Source organism: Corapipo altera, unplaced genomic scaffold (genome assembly GCF_003945725.1).
Source record: "Corapipo altera isolate COAL_440 unplaced genomic scaffold, ASM394572v1 45, whole genome shotgun sequence".
NCBI classification, from domain to species: Eukaryota; Metazoa; Chordata; class Aves; order Passeriformes; family Pipridae; genus Corapipo; species Corapipo altera.
The window spans coordinates 6,467,430-6,487,034 of NW_020884877.1; the positions used below are offsets into that span (position 1 = coordinate 6,467,430).

The window sequence follows — 19,605 nt, forward strand, 5'->3', positions numbered from 1 at the left end:
GCATAAAACTAAATTTAGCCCCAACGGGAAACCAAGGAATGTTTTTTGACACAAAGTTAATGAGATGGCTGGGTCTGTAATATCCAGGATGCGTTCTGTGATTTACCACATCCTTTTTGCCATATGCGACACTAAGTGGTTAATAATGATTTTAGATGTTTCAAAGTTCTGAATGTTCCACGAGGGGCACCTTAGGCATGCTTGTATTCCTTGGTTTCTGAACACCAAGTCTTTTTTAAGTTAGGCACCACAATGGGAGCTAGTCCCAAATTATTTGGTTTAAAATGTTTTTGTTTGTACTGAAGATTTTCACCTTCTAATTTGAAACATGAAGAATTGAGTAGAAATGGAGAAAAAAATCATTGGAAAAGAGGCACAAGGGGACACCTAATTCCTTTCACAATGTGAGTAGCATCGTAAATGGCGAAGTTCAATTTTCTAAATACATTATCTGATTTTTGTTTAAGACTTTAATAAAAGTCATGTGTGATGTGTGTTGAGAATGTAGCCTTTGTTGTTCCACAGCTAGGGATCTTGCAAACAGCTTCGCTTTGTCTGTGCCAAGATATTTTGGAATATTCTTTGAAACACTGTAAGCATAGATGACTGTGAGAAAAAATATGTGCTACTGTACTTCTGGATACTTGATGCGTGAGAATAGTGCATACACACAAAAACACTTCCCCTTTCAATCTGCAATGCCTGTAGAAGTCCATACAAACATGGAATAACATACTAATCCTGAAAAAAACCCCATATCCCCACACATGTTACAGTCTCTGAGTATTTTCAGCTCCTGGGGGGGAGGGGAGGGGGAAGAAAAAATAGAAAAATAAGGAAAAGAAAAAATAAAAAAGAGTAAAAAAGGAAACTGCACACCAAAGAATCTCAAAAAACAAAGACTGGCCCTGGGCAAGGAGACTGACCATCTACATCCTGCTTTGTCATAGCCTAACTCCCAGCACTGCCCAGAAGCTGCACCATTTCCTTGGGGGACACTGTGCAACATGGGAGGAAGAACAGCACACTTGGTCTCATAGATCTTTAGGGGAAAAACAGTGCAATGTGCTCTAGTAGCACAATACACAATGGTTTTCCTCCCCTTGTAATTTTTACAATTGTCTATCTGCAGAGAAAGGCCAGCTGCAATGATCCAGGGCTCTGACTTTATCCTAAGATTTCTGTAAGGAGCCTGAGAATAAAATGCTGCATACAGCCAATAGCCTATAAACATTTACACATCTCTAAAGCCTGATATTATAATTTATGAACAAGTGTGAGGGACACAGAGTATTTAGGGAGCATTAAAATGAAATTAAAAAGAGCAATATTTTTAACTGCAAAGATTCTCAAACATAAATGGAACTCATCTAGTGGTGTTTCAGTGTTCAAGGTTTGCCTGCTGCTGGCAAGCTTCAAAGGTTGTGTGAATTTAAAGAGCTTTATTTAGTGATCTTGCTCTAGATGTTTGCTCATCCTCAACCTACTATGACTTCTTACAACACTGGCAGCTTAGCATTTACAACAGGGCCAGGGCTGTAAGAAATGTGGGCTAAATCTGGTCAAATTGTGTGTGAAAGGCAAAAGGGTGAGACAACAGGGGCCAGAGCTACAGTGATGTCATTTGCTAACATGACAACTTGTCAGAGCAACACAAACCACCACCCTGCTGCTTATTGCCAAGTCTCCACAGTGCTAAATCTACACATTCAGATTTTAAGGGAAGTTTCTGCCTGGAGCATCCTACCATGAGAGCCACAGCAGCCCAAACAGAGCTGCTCTGGGGCAGCCTCACGCAAGATGTAGCCTCAGAGACATCTTTGTTGTAAGAAGCTGCAGAAGAAAAACATCAGCAATGCTCGCAGGGCTCCCCCACTTCAGAGTCCCACCTCATCCCTGCCCTGTCCTCACTTGGTCCTGGATCAAAGGAAATCTGTCCAGGAGCAGGTGGCACTGAGGTGGCCTCACAGTTTCAGGAGTCTGAACAAATACAGAAAGGGTATTCTACTCTGACAAGACTAAACTTGCCACCACAGAAAAACCCAAAACTATGCAGTTTACTTGATCTCCCATTTCTAGGGTTAAATGGAACAATACTAAACCTAAACTAATTTCAGAACAGAAGCAATTTGGTTTTAATTGCAAGTACACTCCCCACTATCATTCAAGGGGAATAGCAGGCCTAATGTTAAAAAAAATTAGCAGCACTTTTCAGCCACATTAGATATCCACACTAAACAGAAACAGCTGAGATAGCACAGTCACAGGTTTGGCTACAGCAGTCACAGCCCAGTGGCTTTCCACTGCAATTGTGGTAGCTATCAATCACCAGAAGATCTACTGGACACCTCAGAGTCAAATGTAAGGGGTTCATTGTCTGAGATGTGCTCCTATTTCCTTTGTCAAACTTGTGCAAGGCTCCTGAGCTACCGTGATGCATCAGAAAAATGGCGTGCACCAAAAGGATGGAAAACCAGAGCGCACAGACACAGCTTGTGTTTCAAAATGCAGCTTCTCTGACTGCAGGGCACAGGTAATGGAGCAGCATGAGAAAGCAGCTCAGAAGTAGAAGCTTTCTGAGGATTTTGCCTGTACTACTTGCTTTGAAGAGAGTCCCTTACCCCCACCCAAAAGCAGTCACACACACAATAGAGATAAATGCAGAGTAAGTGGCATTTGTAATACATATTGCCTTAAGCTTTCACACTGCACAGAAATAGTAGTTTCATAGTTTGAGATTTTTTCAGTGGTTTTTCAAGTTTAGGCTGAAAGGAGATACTGAACTTGACTGTTATTATCTAATTTTGATAAGAGAGAATGAAACTCCAGATAACACAGCAACTAGGAAGACAGATATTCTCCACTTACAAAATTCATAGACCTCGTTCTGACATGCATTTCCCTCTGTAGTTCTAAATCAAAGAAAAAAAAATACTCCAGCTGCAGCCCTCTCAAACCAAAGCACTGAGCTTTTTGAGTGGAATGAATAAATCTGCAATACAAATATCTCTTAAAGTCCATCTGGGTTTGTTGAGTACAAATTGTCTCACCAGTCTTGACCATCCCTGTTTGAGCGGACACCATACTCAGCCACAGATTAAGGAGCTCAGAAAGTCAAAAAGAAGTGGATATGCATCTACAATCTGTCTGTTGAGTGCAGACAAATGATCAAAAAGCAAAACCATCAGGGTGTAGCCATTAAGAATGAATCACAGGGCACAAAATTCCCCACAAAAAATTGCCTTAATAAAACAGTAAGCACCACCGTCAGAGAGCTAGCATAGTTTGGGAAAGTAATTTTTGCCCAGTCTCAGGGACAACTCAGTCCTAGTTTCCAGTATGCAAAATCCTCAGCTGTAACTCACACAAACATGGCAAAACCTCACTGTGCACATCATCCTATAGATCATTAAGCACATCGTGTTCCCCTACGGAATAATACAGTTTTGCTTCACTCATCATTGCCTAATATTATTAACTAATATTATTTTTTAAGAAAAGAAAATTTAAGTCTCACTGTTTGTTGCATTGTGTGACCCATGAACTCCAAGACATTGTTTAGAATCAGATATTTCATTAAAAAGCACTACTGTGATGTTCATTCCCCTTTTATTACTTCTAGAAAGAGAATATGAAATTAGTTTCATTGGACTGCCATCGCCACTTGCCTTGACCCATTTTTATGAGGGCTCCATGTTCTGCTCTTTTGTATTTCATTGTCATTTCTAAAATACTTGTTTCCTTCCATCTCTCACAAAATGATAAAACTAGTATTTAATTTACTTCTGTGGTATGTTTTTTTCTGCATATTTAAAGAGAGACCACAATGTTTGCAGTGAACTCCAATACAAAAGAGCTTTCCTAGAGCTTTCTACTATGCCTTCTTTTATTTACTAATGTTCCCCCATGATTTATGATCTGAACTATTATAAATTGCCAGATTTGTCTAAATCAAAGCTTCTGACAAAAAAAAAGGGGGGGAGTGGAGGGATGTTATTTTTAAAAAGTGACAAAAGTAACAGTGTATCAGAAAGCAACATTTGATTGATCTTAAAACAATATGTACCTACCAGCTTCAGCAGACCTATCTGTCAACTCATGCAGGAAATGAAAGGTGAGGTTTCCCTGTTCTCTGAAAAGTAGGTACTTTGCTGCAGTGGTGGCTCATTACTCCAAAGAACTGGTTTATACACCCCGACACTCCAGAGACAACTGTCTGATTCATACTCTTCCCAACGGAGTCAGGTTTCTCTGCCCCAGCAATTAACAATGAATTAGCACTACATTAAAGTGCCAGGCAAGATGGTTACTCTCTGGAGTGGTCACCTTGGACACAGCAGACGAATAGTGGGAGAAGGAGAGAAATTAGATTTACTGTGTCCCAGCATGTCTGTAACAAACACAGAATCCCTGGTTGGCAAGAGAAGCAGCTGTAGGCACTTGTCAGCATTAACACCCCAGAAAGGTCCAATGCCAGCAAACAGCCCAGGATCGGTGGGATTTAGCAAGGGATAGAAAGTAAGACAGGGTACCCTCACCTCTGCAGAGCAGGGAGCTAAACACAGAAGCATGAGGACTGCTTGCTGCAAAGAGAGTACTTTGCACACACTTATAAGCCAGGCCAAGCCAGATCAAAGGTCCAGCCAGGATCCCACACCTGGTGGTGAGGGAAGAGGATAAGAACAGGGTAAAAATACAGTAATGCTTTCCAGCATGCCCTCCCACCCTCCAGGAAATTGTGGCTCAGGCACTCCATAAATGAGAGGTGGTGTCCTTGTGGTAGCCCAGCTAGCACAAGCTCACACGTCTTCTCCTTGGTCCTACAGCAGCACTTTGCAGTTACACTGCATTGAAACGGAGGGAGAGCCACTCAGCACACCTGAATTTCCTTAAAGACCAAGTGAGAGACTGTGGTGAGCTCAGCCTGCGTGCACAGCAACATGTAGGTGTAGCATGAATGCTCTGCAACCAGCATGTGAAGGAAAATCCACACTCTGACACATCCATATGGTCCCACCCAGTGCTGCCAGAGAACACAGCCATGTCACAGAGCTCCACAGGGCTCACATTTTATGACTCCTCAGCACAATAACAAATAAATCAAGTGTGCAGGGAGGAATTTCTTGTGCACTAAGCTTCCACTGTAGACGTTTTGCATTTTAGAAACAGGAAAATAATTGATCAAATGGATTCATATATGGCTGATGGGAAAAATCTAATGGAAGAGAGAAAAAATAAAAATGTTTCTTTTTAAAACCCTGAACTTAAAGCTAAACAGTGAGGCGCAGGCTAGTAATACCAAACAGAGGGCAAGAACCTCTCACAGAAAAAAACAACTATCCCTTAAACATCAAGAGCCAACTTGTGTGCAGCTGATTTTCTAGAGCACTACAACAACTGCCCCACAGCGCACACCCCGCCTTTAGAGGACAGAAACCATATCGGGCCTTGGGGTGATTCCCTCACTGAACTGTCCTTAACCCTGTAATCAGCAAGTGAACTACACAAAACCCATCACAATGAAATCTTCACCATTTCCAAGAAGCCATACCAAGGAAAAGGCTGAAATCTATCCATTATCTTTTGCCTAGTCATGTCTCTTGTTGATGATAGCCAGGATCTTCTTCCAACTGTGACAGAGGGACACGCCCAGAATATCTGAGCCCAGAGAGGGCTCATAGTGGCAGGGAGCTCTGGCAGCAGTGTGGGGCAGCTCGTTTTCAGGCTTTCCCAGTCTCACAGCTGCAGGAACAGGAGGCTCAAGCACCAGGCAGAAGTTACTGTATGCACGTCAAATCCATCAGAGCAAAGAGAAAGATGGGGTGGACAGAGAGAGAGTAGAGGTAAGAGCATCCTGCCTGCTTCGGTGCTACAGTACTGCACCTGTGGTTATTCACAGTGCTGCTGTTGTCTCTTCTTCAAAGGACTGTTGTTTTGACATCAAGGCTGCAGGTAAGGGCTCAACTTACAGCACACTTTTCACTAGCAAAGCCTGCAAAGCAAAGTAGGTCGGTGACTGCAGCTCTTGGATGTTTCCACCTGCTGCTAGAGTGTAGCCAGGCACTGAGGCAGACATTCTGCACTAGCCACTGCTTTGAGAAGGAAATGAGGGTTGCTTTCCCACTTGACTCTACAGGGGGAATTTCAGATAGGCAGAATGTAATTACTCGGCCTGGACTTCGGCCAGGAGCGGGGCCCAAGACCCCTACCCTTATGTAAAGTGTCACAAAATCTCCAGTGACTGCAAGTGCGAGGACCTCAGCTTTACATCTCTGGCCGCTGTCATTGATTCTTCATGGCTAATTACCTAATAGTGACCCTTGCAGCAAAGCCAAAAAAACAAACCTTGCTGCTTGAAACAATTCAAGTCCCAGAGACCGAAAACTACACAAAAAAATTGCTCGATGCTGGGTATCTTTTGAGTAGGGAGCAGGTGGGCAGCAAGCCTCCTGTGCCTGGCACTGCTAGTGTGTCACTCAGAAACCTACTGGGGTTTTTGGATGGGCAAGCATAGCTTTAAAATGCAGCACCCCCAAAACACAAGCCTACTGTATCAACTGCCTACCAGGGTCTCCAGAGTTTTGTTGTATGTAGTTGCCAGCTGGTTCCATTTATTTTTCTTCATTTTTCATATTTTGACTGTAATAAAAAATTAATCCATGGCTTTGTAACTTGCTGACAAATACAAATGCACAGCATTCCAACACAGTGTAACATGTCACTCACTAGAGCTGACCTGCTCGATGCAGAAAAGTGATGTGCAGAAGGCTCTAGAAAGTAGGCTAATCATCAAGGTCACCCACGAGAGGCCAGGGAAACTTTTTCTTTTAACTTCCCTTAGAGGATATTCCCACTTGCTGTGAGCATCAGAACTGGGCTAATAAGTTCAAATCTACGCAGGTCTAGTTGTCTTCCCACCTTAGTTCGGCTCTTTACCCTTTTGTACCTCCTTACATCCAAGATCCCACAAACATTTTGCAATGTTAATTACTTAGAATGCTTCCCCTACTTTATAGCTCTGAGAATCCAAACCCCAGGACACAGATTTTTTTCTTCCAAGCAAAGACCAAAATGAAAGCAAGGAGGAAGTTGTTAGCAGAAGAGACAAAGCACTAACTATGCAATAATTAATCTGAGTGAGACCTACATGTTTCAGGTGGGGCAGGACAACAGGACAGAAAAACCTCTCGCCTTGAAAAAGAGGTGACTAGATGGCTGGCAGCAGTGGTAGCAGCAGCAGCACATGAGCAACAACAAAGAATAGAGGCTCAATGCCAAGGTTCACAGCAAGAGTAGTGAAGCAGTGCAATCCACCATCAAACAACATTGAGGAGAGTGAAGGTGGGAGGAGGAACTGAGATGATCAAAGAGCAGTATGGATGACACTCAGAGTGGTCACACGATGGGATCAGGTGAATGGGACCAAGCATCAGTGGCAATTCAAAGTGGGAAGTCTGATGTGGGAGGTGTCACCTCAGCTTTTTAGATTGAAAAAAACATCCTCTGAGCCTCCCTTTACCATCTGCAGATGTTTGGGTTTGTAGCATGTGTTACCAGTTACTAGGAATACACATAAGGCTGATTTTCTCTTCTGACTGAAGCTGGAACTGCAAAGAAGAGAAGTCTTGCAGTATTTTCATTTTATTTTCTCTATGCATATTTGTACCTATATTTCTCATTCTATTAACACCTGAGACAAAGATAGGACAAGGGTCTACAAACCAAAAATTCATACTAGTCACAAATATTGTATAGAGGAGCACAACAATCCTAACGAGGCTGTGAAATGAAGGCCCATTTCCCACAAAATGCTCACCATGGTCATTTTAGAAGTACTTTTAAGTTTCAGTCAATATGTAAAAAGCACTTCTCCATGTTACACTCTTCAAACCCCCTGTGTTACCTCCCACACAGACACCCTGAGGAGGCAGTTGTTGCTCTGACCTGCACGGGCTCAGGAGTGAGCTGGACAACATGCTGCATACGCTCGCTGTGGTGATGTCTGGATTCTTCCTCATAGATCACATCCCTCTCGTGTTGGGGAAGGTTCAGGAAGCGGCGAATGGTGCAGAGGTTCTCCCAAAGGGTGCGGTTTTCCGGACTTGGGTTTTCTTTCCAGCGAAGCAGCTCACACAGCCAGCCCTGCAATGGTAGGGTCAGTACAGTCAGTTCACTGAACACCAAGGAACCAGGTGTGAGTGGAAGGGCACCTACATTCTACCAGTCTGTGGTGCGAGTTTTACTGGTCTCATCTCACACATAAAATTTCCCCCCCCCCCCCAGTTCTCAGCTGCCCTTTGGTCTTGACAAATCTTTGATATATTTTATTTCCTGTAGGTTGGAGAAACTGAAACAAGTAGCAGTGCTTAGCAGGAGCCAGGCAGCACAGCATCTTGCACCCATCGTATTCACACCATGTTTAAAATGCTCAGATATAAATATTTTTCCTATAGAAACCAGAGTTGAAACAAATATTCATCTTCACTTTGGTTTCAGAGCCCCTTTATTCCTCCATTTAAGCAAGAGAAAAGGAGATATATCTCCTGAGACTTGCTAACAGCCCTCAATGCAACCTGCAGCTGCAGAACCAGAAATTCAACCACTACAGAAAATGTTTAGTAGAAGATACTATCAAGTAAAGACTTCTGATTTGCTGTCACTCCGTTGCATTGCCTACCCCAGCTCTGAACCCCACTGAAATTTGAAAGCTTTAAATAATCAAATCTTAGAGAAGACACAGCCTCACAGAAAGGGAATCCTCTGGTATTTAGCAAAAAAGCAGCAGAGTCCTGCAGAAGTTACTAGAGAAATGAAGATACTAGGCGGAGGTAATTCTAAACCCAACCACAGATCATCATAATAGTAGATTTTAATCCTGCTCAATTGTTTTAAGGTTAGTTTGAAATGCCCTTAAAACGTTCCTGCTGTATGTAAGGAGCTGTAGGACCTCTCCACAGGGACTGACTGCTCAGACCCCTGAGGGGAAAGCGCCAGTGCTCCAGGAAGAAGAAACCACCCTGAATGCCAAAGGCGAGGAGACAGCCCAATGGCAAGAGCTGTTCAGGTGAGAGCAGCAGTGACCCGGTGTCTCCAGAAGCTTACCCAGGGATAGTGGTTGCTGCTGCACCTGCCCAGAGTGGGGGCACAGCCAGCCTGTCCTGCCTGCCAGCAGCCAGCCCACTTGGGGCTGGAGAGAGTGACTCCCCTCCTGTGCCTGTGCAGGAGATGTGATGCAAACGACAGAAGATGAGAAGATAATGCTGAGGATGCTGTCAACGCGCCTTACTGACTCCTGTCAAAATATTTTACCTAGTAGCTTTATAACCCATCATTTTCGAGCTACAGCTCAGCATATTGACACCATTTTGACAGGCACCTTACAGTACCTACAAGATAGCTTGATCAATGTTAAAAATGTTTGGTACAGGAAGTAGCCAAAACTGTGTTTTTCTGAACAGCGACCGGAGCAAGCTGAACAGCCAGGTTCATTACCAGCCCATGGGGGGGCTTTTTGGAATTGCTTTTTTGTGTAACAACTTGTAAGCCATTGAAAACTTCTACCGTGCACTCTAAACCCCATGTATAATATCATAAGCCCTTGTTTGTCTTACTCTCCACTGTGTCTTCTGCCTTCACCCCCCCAAAAAAAGGCAAGATTTGATTATCTCCGCTGCATCAGCCAAGACAGCAACACCAGCTGTTCTCATTGTGCAGCCTCTTCCTCACGGCCTACATGTTAATAACCTGATCATTCCATTTTCTCCTTCAACTGCCGGCTGCAGCACAGCGAAGAGACAAAAACCCAGGCCCATCTGCAGCAGCTGTAGGCACTGAACTGTGAAGCCACCAGGGATTTATAAACTAATCTGTAACACAACACTGCCTTGTTTTTACAAGTGAGAGGCCACATTTGTGCAGACCTGATCTTTTCTTGCAATAAACTAGGAGGGCTGGGGGGGGGGGGGGCAAGGATGAAAACAAGATATCTAGTCATTTACTTAGGGAAAGAAAACCTGTATTATATTTTCAAAGTGTTCTGATTGGTATTTGGGCAATCTTTTGGCCAGGTGAAGTCTGCATTTTAATGTGGTATGACCATAACCTCTAGCCTCAGTTCTTCTCTGTGCCCTTCCACTGCTCAAAAATCCACCAAAAACTTTCTCTCTTTTAGAGAAAAGATGGGAACACAGTCTCCCAACTCCACAGTGGTTTCTCAGGGGTTCCTCCATACAAAGGAAATAATTGTTGAAATGGAAAATAAACCATCTGTGGAAAAAAATAAGCTCCCATTTCTCCCTGTTTACAGTGAGCTGAATAAGTCTCCAACTGAATTCTTTCAAATGTCTCAAGCAGGTATGTCTAACATCTCTTGGGGGATGCTGCAGCATGAAGACCCATTGTGTAACAGAAAATACACACAAAACCCTGCACCTGGTGGAGCAGGAGCCCATGCCAGGCAGGCCCTGGGGAAGGACAGCTCCTGGGGCTCCCCAAGGGCTGCAAGGCACTGCACAGTGCCTGGCTCTGGCAGAGCCCAGGGACGGCTCAGCAGGGCCACCTCCCCTTCCCAGGGCTGGACCGGGTAGCCCGATGGCAACTGCTGCACTTTGATTTATCTGTCCCGTTATAATCAGCACTCATTACAATCACTTAGAGCAACACTACAGGCATCATTATGGACTAGGCACTCTCTGCCATTAGTCTTCAAGAAGGATAGCGCTCAATTTGCCTGGCAACATTTGAGGTCCTGACCTTGGAGCTATTAGGGAAAAGATTAGACCGCAGTGTGACCATGTGTGCAGACATGAGCAAACCAAATTAATTTCTGGCAAAGGGAGGCACCAGGCAAAGACCCCACCATCCTGAGGACACCTGAGAACTTCTCCATTCCCCAAAGGAGATAAGCTAATGGCACGTTTAAAGGAGCCTGGTTCTGAAGGTGAAGCACATCCGTGGTATTTAGAGAGATATTAATCCAGTTTCCCCACAAAGTATTTGCTTGGCTGATCAGATTAAGGGATCTAGCCTTCAACAGCACACCCCCACCACAGCAGGCCCCAAGAAATCTGTGATACTTCACAGCCTCAGACATATTGCACCATGTGTACCCAGCTGCTACAATAATTAGCTTATGAATGTATCAGCTGGTTCTGTGATTTTTATAAATAATAACTAACCTACAGAGCAGAAAGATTTCCATGAGCCTAATATTAGCAAGAAATTGCAAGGTGCACCTAACTGAATTGTCATTGTGCTAAATGCCCTGTCTTCTCTCACGTTGTGTGGGACTGGATCTCCCCCAACACCCATTTATAAATATTTATTTTTGCACCAGCGGCGGCGATGTATTTGTGGCAGCTTTCTTCACAACAGCCATTATTCGCTCACCCCCGCACATACACACGCGTACCCGCTGCGTGCATGCGTACACTTATCTGCATCAAATCTGGCCTTTCATTGCTCTTTTTCTACCCTTCCCTTTCTTTATTCGGGCACTCATTCAAGACCCTATCTATCCATCTATAGGGCTGTTTATTAGGCAATAGCTTTGACTAATACGTGAGAAAACACAGCGCCCGCAGCTTACTCACACGTTCCTTATGATTGCAAGTAACCGCCTTCCCCATGCACAGATGAAAAGTCTGTATGGGCTTTTTTTAATTATTTATTTAAATAATCTTAGCACGCCATCCAAGAAAGTTTTGCAGTACCAGGCAAAAAAAAAAAAAAAAAAGTGTAAATGTCAAATAAAACAGTGACAGATGACAGTATTCTCTATTGAATAGCACCGTTTCTTCGTGCATGTTCAATGAGAACTCATGAATTATTAATACACAAAATCTCCTTTTACTGTTAAAAATCTCAACTTGGGCTTTTTTGGTTACAATTTTTTTATTTTCTTTTATTTATTTCTTTGGGGTCTGTGTATGTTACACAGAGCTTTCCAGGAGAATTATTTCATTTAAGAAATGCTAACATACAGAAGTTCTTGGCGCTACAGCCATTCACAGTGAATTTTCATCTACAGCTACATTTATTGGCATGAAGAATGAAAAGTGAAGGAGACACTATCTCACCACCTTTTCTCCCACTCATCCACAGTATCTGACTCACTGCATTACAAGTAAATACAACTTCTGTGAACGTATTCTGAAAATCTAAGAAACAACACACCCTTCCTCAGACCCATAATATGCCGTGTTTTTGATCCTGCCTCCCCTGCACATGACAGGTCTTGCTCCACCGCACAAACAGCCCCCTTGGCTGTCACAGTGTTACCAGGAGAGTTTGATACACACTGGTGTCAATATGGGTGTCAGAATCCAGCCCTTAATGTCAGCTTCTAAGGTTCTCAAATGGGAATGTCTTCCATTAAAAATAAGAGGAGGAAAAACAGCACAATTAAAGGATGCTTTTGGCTCTACATTCAGGCACACCCAGTGCTTGTGGTTACAAGGAATTCTGCTCAGAACTTCCTTCATTTCACCCCAAAACTTCTAGAGGCATCGAGAATGCAGCCCAATTTAGCTCATTAAAGAGAGCTGCAGAGAAGTGCTAGCCTCTATTTTTGTTGTTCTCATGAGACAAGATAAACATTTTCTAAGCATTTTATTTGATAAAACAAATAATATCATATTAATGTCCTATTTTTAACCTCTCTCTCTGTCTTCTAATCAAATACATTTCCACATAGCTAAGCAAACAACAACAAAAATCTGCAGGAAGCCAGTCATTCACATTGTGCTTTTATGCTGTTAAAGAAACAGCATGCTTACTACACCAAAGCGTGAGCCTTGGCGCACTCGAACCCCCCCAAGGACAGCTAGCTGGTGCAGCAATCCCGAACCATATTCTCTGTCACTTATCCCCGAGCCCTTTCTAGCAGCTTGACCCTTTCACTTTAGCTAGGCTTACTCTGGAGCAGGGGAGGCTGCTCCAGCAGCTGGAGGTACCAGGCTACAATAAGGTCAGTTTTTCCAGCGCTCGATGAAGGTATGCACAAATATACCGGCCCCAAAAACTGCCTCCTGCAGATCTGCTGACCTGCAGTCTGCCAAGGACCAAATTTCTGATTAAGGACTAGAAGGCACATGGGAAGGATTGATGCTCACAGCTGTGCTGGGGTGCAGGCCAGTGCTTGAGCTTTGAGCAGCATCTCTGCCAAAAGCCACTGCAGGAGGCAGCAGTTGGGTGTCCACAGTGAGTTAGTCACAGGCAGCCGTTCTGCTTTGAGCATGGACAACACTGCAGCTAAACTGACCTTGTGCTTCCCTGCATTTACATTAAAATTAATAGCACTATTAATAATAGCAATAATACAGTTAGTTTTCTGTGTTGACATTTTCTAGGGTCTCCAGTGAAAGCATGAGTAGGCAAATGAAGAGTTTTTAGTAAGAGTGATTCAGGAATAAATCTCAAAAATAAATGTAAAAGGCCATTTCCTCACCCACATCATCAGTGCAGAAAATGTCAACATATGTGACAAAAGGAAAAAAAGCAGCAATGATTGACGCAAGTCTTGAAAGATTAGTAAAGTAACGCTGTATTCCCTAGAGAAGTCTCCCTTTCTACATGGGATCACAGGAGTCCTCTGGACAAACTTCCTCAGCCTCTCTTCCCTCTGCTCAGTTTGGGACTCTGCAGTGCAAAATGAGCCAGATAATATTCAGCTCTTGTTTCTCAGTCGCCAAACTCTCTTTCCATGAATCCAATAAGTGTCTATTAAAATAAATAAACCCCCTAATGATTCAAGATAACCTAATCAAGAAAGCTGGAATGGATAAAAGACTAACTGTAATGGAGAGTTCTGTCATGGCTTCAATGAATTCTTGATGAGGGCCGGGGGAGGGGGACTGAACCTGAGAAGCTTTACTTGGAGCATTTCGATGCAGTTCAAGGTTAATCACTCAATAGCCTGGATTTTTGAAACACTTGGTACTTTTCCTCCCCCAAAAATTCAAGGCAAAACGCGAAGCATTTTCATGAGGGCCAGTTTCTCACTAGCTTTATAAAACACGAATATACCAAAGAAAAGAATGAGATACATGAGCCCTGGTGTACCTTAGATTCATGGGAACACCAAGTTTGCTTACAGCTCTTGGCCTCAGAGGGAAGGATGCTGTGCACCGAGGGTATTTCCAGCATGCCAAGTTCAAACTAGCTTCTCCCCACGCTAGAGAGGAAGTGTGGGTTTGTGGTTAGGGCAAGCATCCCACCATCAGCTCCCAAGTCTGCCAAGGACTTCCTGAGCAAAGCCCCAGATCCACAACTGTCCCTTATTCACTCAGCTGCAGAGGCAAATGCACTGCTGCAGATGCTGTCACAGAATCACAGAATAGTTTAGATTGGAAGACACCTTTAAAGGTCTCTCATCCGCCCCCTCTTCAATAAGCAGGGACATCTCCAATAGATGAGACTGCTCAGAGCCCCGTCCAACCTGACCTTTAATGTTTCAAGGGATGGGGCATCTGCCCTCTCTGTGGGCTGCCTGTTCCAGTGTTTCACCAACAGTGTTTCTTCCTTATATCTTGTCTGAATCTACCCTATTTTAGTTTAAAACCATTACCACTTGCCCTATCACAAGAGGCCCTGCTAAAAAGTTCGTTCCCATCTTTCTTATAAGCCCTATTTTAAAGTACTGAAAGACTGTAATGAGGTCTCCCTGGAGCCTGCTCTTCTCCAGGATGAATAGCCCTAATTCTCTCTTCCTGTCTTCACAGGAAAGGTGCTCCAGCCCTCTGATCATTTTTGTGGGCCTCCTCTGGACCCACTCCATCAGGTCCATAAGTGTTGGGGACCCCAGAGCTGGATGCAGTACTCCAGGTGGGGTCTCACCACAGTGAAGTAGAGGGTCAGAATCACCTCCCTCGACCTGCTGCCCATGTTGCTGCTTTTGATGCAGCTCAGGATAGAGTTGGCCTTTTGAGCTGTGAGCACACTTTCATCACTCTTGTCCAGCTTTTCATCCACCAGCACCCCCAAGGCCTTCTTGGTATGGCTGCTCTCAATCCCTTCATCCCACAGCCTGAGTTGACAGTGGGAGTTGCCCTGACTCAGATACTAGACCCTGCACTTGGCCTTGTTGAACCTCATGAGGTTCACAGGAGCCCAGTTCTCGAGCTTGTCATGGATGAGGGTCACACTGTGACTTCATATAGAAGTTTGTACAGGAGCAGCTCAAGTCTAAAGGTACTTCAAAGAAATTCCAAGTTCAGCCAAGGAGAGAAATGTCTTTCTGTATTTCCTCAATATGTAACAAGAACATCAAAATATCAGCACAAAAGATATGCCCCAGCTGTAGAGATTCAGAGCAGTAAGAAGTGCCCTGTACACACACACTAGATACACTACACATCTTCATCACCAGCTGCTTTTTCTAGTTGCTATTCATCATCACTAGAAGCTAATTAGTTTAAGGGCACAGAAAATACCTATTATAACCTAGAAAGAGGAGAGAAGGCATCCCATTACATCAAATGAATACAAGGGAATCTAAGTTGGGAAGGAAGGAGAGGGAAGGATGAAATAAAGCGTTTCTAGAGTTAACACTTCTTCCAAGTGACGCTGCTCACTCCTCTCACAGCACCTGCACTTTCTTCTTGTAGGACTGGTGGAAGGTCAGGGTATGGGAAGGTGGCTATGGTGCTGAGTCCCATCTAGCATGGGGCCCTATGTGGGCTAACACCCTCCAGGGCCAGAGAAGAGGCTCCCAGATAATCCTGGCAATGAGGCAGGGATCTCAACATGAAAAGGCAAGGAACTGTCACAGCGGTTTCCATCCATAGGCCTAGGTTTCTCTTTACCTGAAGGGCCTCAAATGAAGGGCTTTTCTACTCCCAGCTTCCAACCCTCAGTCAAGTTTATTCTGTGTTTGCCCACGTTTAAACAGGGCAAAGATACAAAACAGAGACTGAGCTTTGCCAGCTTAATGTTTTTTCAAATGTTGCTCCATGGGGTCTCTCTTGCTTTACTGTGGTATAACTGGAACAAATTCCAGTCCCTTGCAAAAAATTTCAGTTTCAAGGCTATAGTTTTTGTTTCACCTGACTGGTGAAGGCTCCATTTGCCCTGCCCAGGGTAGATACTCAGCAGCATGCACCCCACTTCCCCATGCTGCCCCAGCCTGATTAAGAAGAGTCTCTTGCCGTGGTAGAACTGTGGGGAGTTTGGTCTCCATGTTCATACCAGCTCTTCCCTCACTCAGACTGTCAACAAGCACTCCAGCCAACTGTGCCCACTATTTATTTTGATAGTGACTGTTTATTATGAACAGAACTACATTCCTAAACTCATTTTGCACAGACTAAGAAACAAATGTCTGCTGAGCACAGCACAGCCTCTGATGTAGCCTCTCACTAGCAGAAGTCAAAGGGGTGATGCTGCTGCACAGTATTACAGAAGGGCTGGCACATGGTAATGGGGGAAATGGTTTTCCTCAGGTTGTGCTATCGAGCAGTTGCAGAGCTGAATGCAGAAGCCAGCTTTGACAACCAATAGTCCAAATGTGCAGCAATCCAAGTCTCTGACTGCCCCACTGCACAGCTCTGCAGACACACAGGCCACCCAAACCTCTCTGAAATGGCACACCAAAAACCCATCTTCTTGTGAATTAAATATAACCAGGAGAGCCCAAAGTGTAGACTGGAAACCAAATCCTGTTGTTCTGGCCACACTCAGAAACACTCCCAATGTGCTGATACAGGTTTCAGGTTTTTAGCCACTAAAAGGACAAAGGGCACAAGCAGGCAGCAACCCCAGAGAAGCATGCTGTCCAGCGAGTACATCCTAATAGCTGGCAACTATAATAGCAGGACAGTTTTGGAGGCTGTCCTGTGGCACTGAGCTCTCAGCTCCTGCTGGCTTCAAAAATACAAAGGGACACACATCACTTCAAAAATAAGGCTAAAAATGTCTATATATAAGTTGTAAGGAATAAAATGCATATTAAGGTAAATATGTGATGATTGAATAAGTCAATGTCTAAAATGAATGGCTTGAAATCCTTATGAAGGTGGATTCCCTTAAAGAATTCTCCCTATACTACCTTGATACCTCCATGAGGCCCTGACATGTTGACTTGTGAGCTCTGTGATTTGCAACCTCAGTTTGTAGAAGCTGCCCTTCTCTTTAGTTGCTAAACTGAGACTCCACCATGACTTAAGAATGAAGATGGTTGCTTGTTAAATTAGAGGTCAATTAACTCCACCAGTAGATGATGCCACTTGCAATAACTGCTCTCAGTGGGTACCACTCTTCCTGTACTGAGACAGAAGACGAAATGAGGCCTCCATTGCCTCTGGATGTTCTCTGGGGTACATGACATACAGCCCTGTGTATAAAATGTCAAAACAGCCCTGTTGGAGCCTCACTGCCTGCTAAAACTGTGAAGATCTCACAGCACCGTGGATTGTTGTTGACAGAACAGCAGCGCCCAACATAACACATGCCTTGTTAGCAAACTGGAAGCCTCTCAGTAGTCTGGGGTGAGGGAATAATAGAGGAAGCCAATGCAACACAAGCCAGGCCTGTGGAGAATAGCAAGTGAACGAACCTTGGCGGAGAGTCCAAGCAAAGCCTCAGACTCGCTCTTTTTTTCCCTCTCTTTCAAACTTTCTCTTCTGCAAACATGGGCAGTTTTCAATGAGTGCTTCCCACCACGTAACTCAGCTGCTGAAATCAGCAGCATCTTCACCAGCAGTAGTCATGACTGGCACAACTGGACTGTGCAAACACTGGGAACAACCAACTGCTATTTTTCAGACAAGCTAGACCTAAGGAGACATGCTGACCATGACACTATGGCTCTGCCCTACACAAGCAGATGAGTCCTTGCTTTTGGCATTTCTGTGGGCCACAGAGCACCCCATTCTGCAGCAGGGACACCAAGCCACCCAGAGAAGGCACACAGGTGGGCTTTGGGGCAGGGGGAGGCCCCACACCACTATGGTTCTTGGCTATGGCTTCCCTTCCCTGCCTTCCAGTGCCCCCATAAACCACTTTCATGCTCCAGCAGAGTGCTATGACATCTCAGCATGGCAAATGCTGGGTTATCCCAGGGAGCCAGTATTGCTTTGGCAGGGCTGTGAAACAAAAGAAACATCAGCCCCAAAAACACTTCTTTATTTGCTGCTGCTGAAGAAACAAAACCTTTATGTGCAGTAACTTTGCTTTAAACAATAACATTTGTGGATCCTGTTCTTAACCTTTTGCATCTGGTATTCAAAATCTGCCCTGTTCTTTTTCCATGTGAAAGACTACGAATCTTATTTTTATTTTGGCGCTGGTGTGCAATACTGCCAGAGAGCACTCAAGCTGGCACGGACCAAAGCTGGTGAGCCACCCAAATTATTGTTGGGTGGTTCAGTCCCTCTCTATTTCAAGAAGCCTCTGGGTATAATGACAGGAAGCTTGCAGGCAATTTTAAGCCAAACCTCAGAGAGGCTGGCTTTCGGTCTATGTTAAACACTCCTTATTAAAAGCTGTCCAGTCCGGATTCTGGGTGGAACTTTGATATCTGCATGGAGTAAAGAATAAGGGGCACGTTTGCAAAATCAATTGTGCAGTTTTTATATTTACTGCACGTTTACCACATATGTCATTTATTACACAGTGGAAAACCGTTAAATGCACAGTAGTTGTGCCAAGTGGCATTATGCTTTTAACAGCTTTATTCGTTTAACAGCTCCAGTTCTCATTATATTTTGCCATGTGGTACATGAGATTTTTATGCATTTAACAGTTTAAGAGGGTTCCATGGTATTTTCCTTTTATGTATTTCATACTGAGCCCGGGATTTGGTTGGGGGGTAGAGGGATTGTAACCCCTGTACCCTGACAAGAGAAAGCAAAAGGCAAAGAAAATTAATGATTAAATGAGGAAGGAAAAATTAATCAGATCTCCATGTGTCAGGGCACAAATACCTGTAACAAGGACAAAGCTCCACCACATGCTTTGATAGCCTTTGATGCTTTGTTTATAAGCCTTTCAACCACTTATTTTATATCTACTTTAATGACTACAATGTTGTTTTTCTGCACAGAGGAAAAGTATGTATCTTTCAGAGTGCATGCACCTAGATACTTCTATCCCACTCTCTCATTGTCATATACACATTTGTGCATTTCTGTGTGCATATTGATGCCCTCTCCTAGCACAACTGAGTAATTTCATCCAGGATCAGAAGCAGCTCTTTTCACTGAGTAAACAATTCCTTCCAACAATCTCCAATCCACTTGCTGCCCTTCAAAAAAATCTGTCTGCCCGCCTTTCCATAAAATCCCTTCTGGTGCATTATATTTTTTTAAAGAGTTGGATGAAATTTTTAAATTAATGGATTCTCTTCAAGAATTTCACCCAGACCTAGGTTTGCCCACATGTATTTTTTACACCCAAGGTAGAAATTAATCCAGGAGAACTTACTGCAATGTCTCCTCATGCCTTTTCGTAAAAATGATTGGGTCTGATGTGAATTATTCACATGGCAATACTGTATGCAGCACATACAACATGCAAAAAAGGAAACACCTGCCTAATATGCCGTTTCCCATTGCCTTCCCTCAGTTAATAACTTGAGAAAACAATTTCATTACCCACCAAATGAGTAGG

At 43.9% G+C, this 19,605-nt stretch overlaps 1 protein-coding gene across 5 annotated transcripts in view; it reads right to left on the reverse strand.

Annotated features, from left to right (window-relative positions):
• The window catches only part of SATB2 (SATB homeobox 2), a 213,565-nt gene that overhangs the window by 16,752 nt on the left and 177,208 nt on the right, over positions 1-19,605 (reverse strand). For all 5 annotated transcript variants that reach the window (XM_027637229.1, XM_027637228.1, XM_027637231.1 and 2 more), the window contains one exon: positions 7,945-8,142. In XM_027637229.1, coding sequence (XP_027493030.1) covers positions 7,945-8,142 — 198 coding nt within the window. The remainder of the gene's footprint in view (positions 1-7,944; positions 8,143-19,605) is intronic.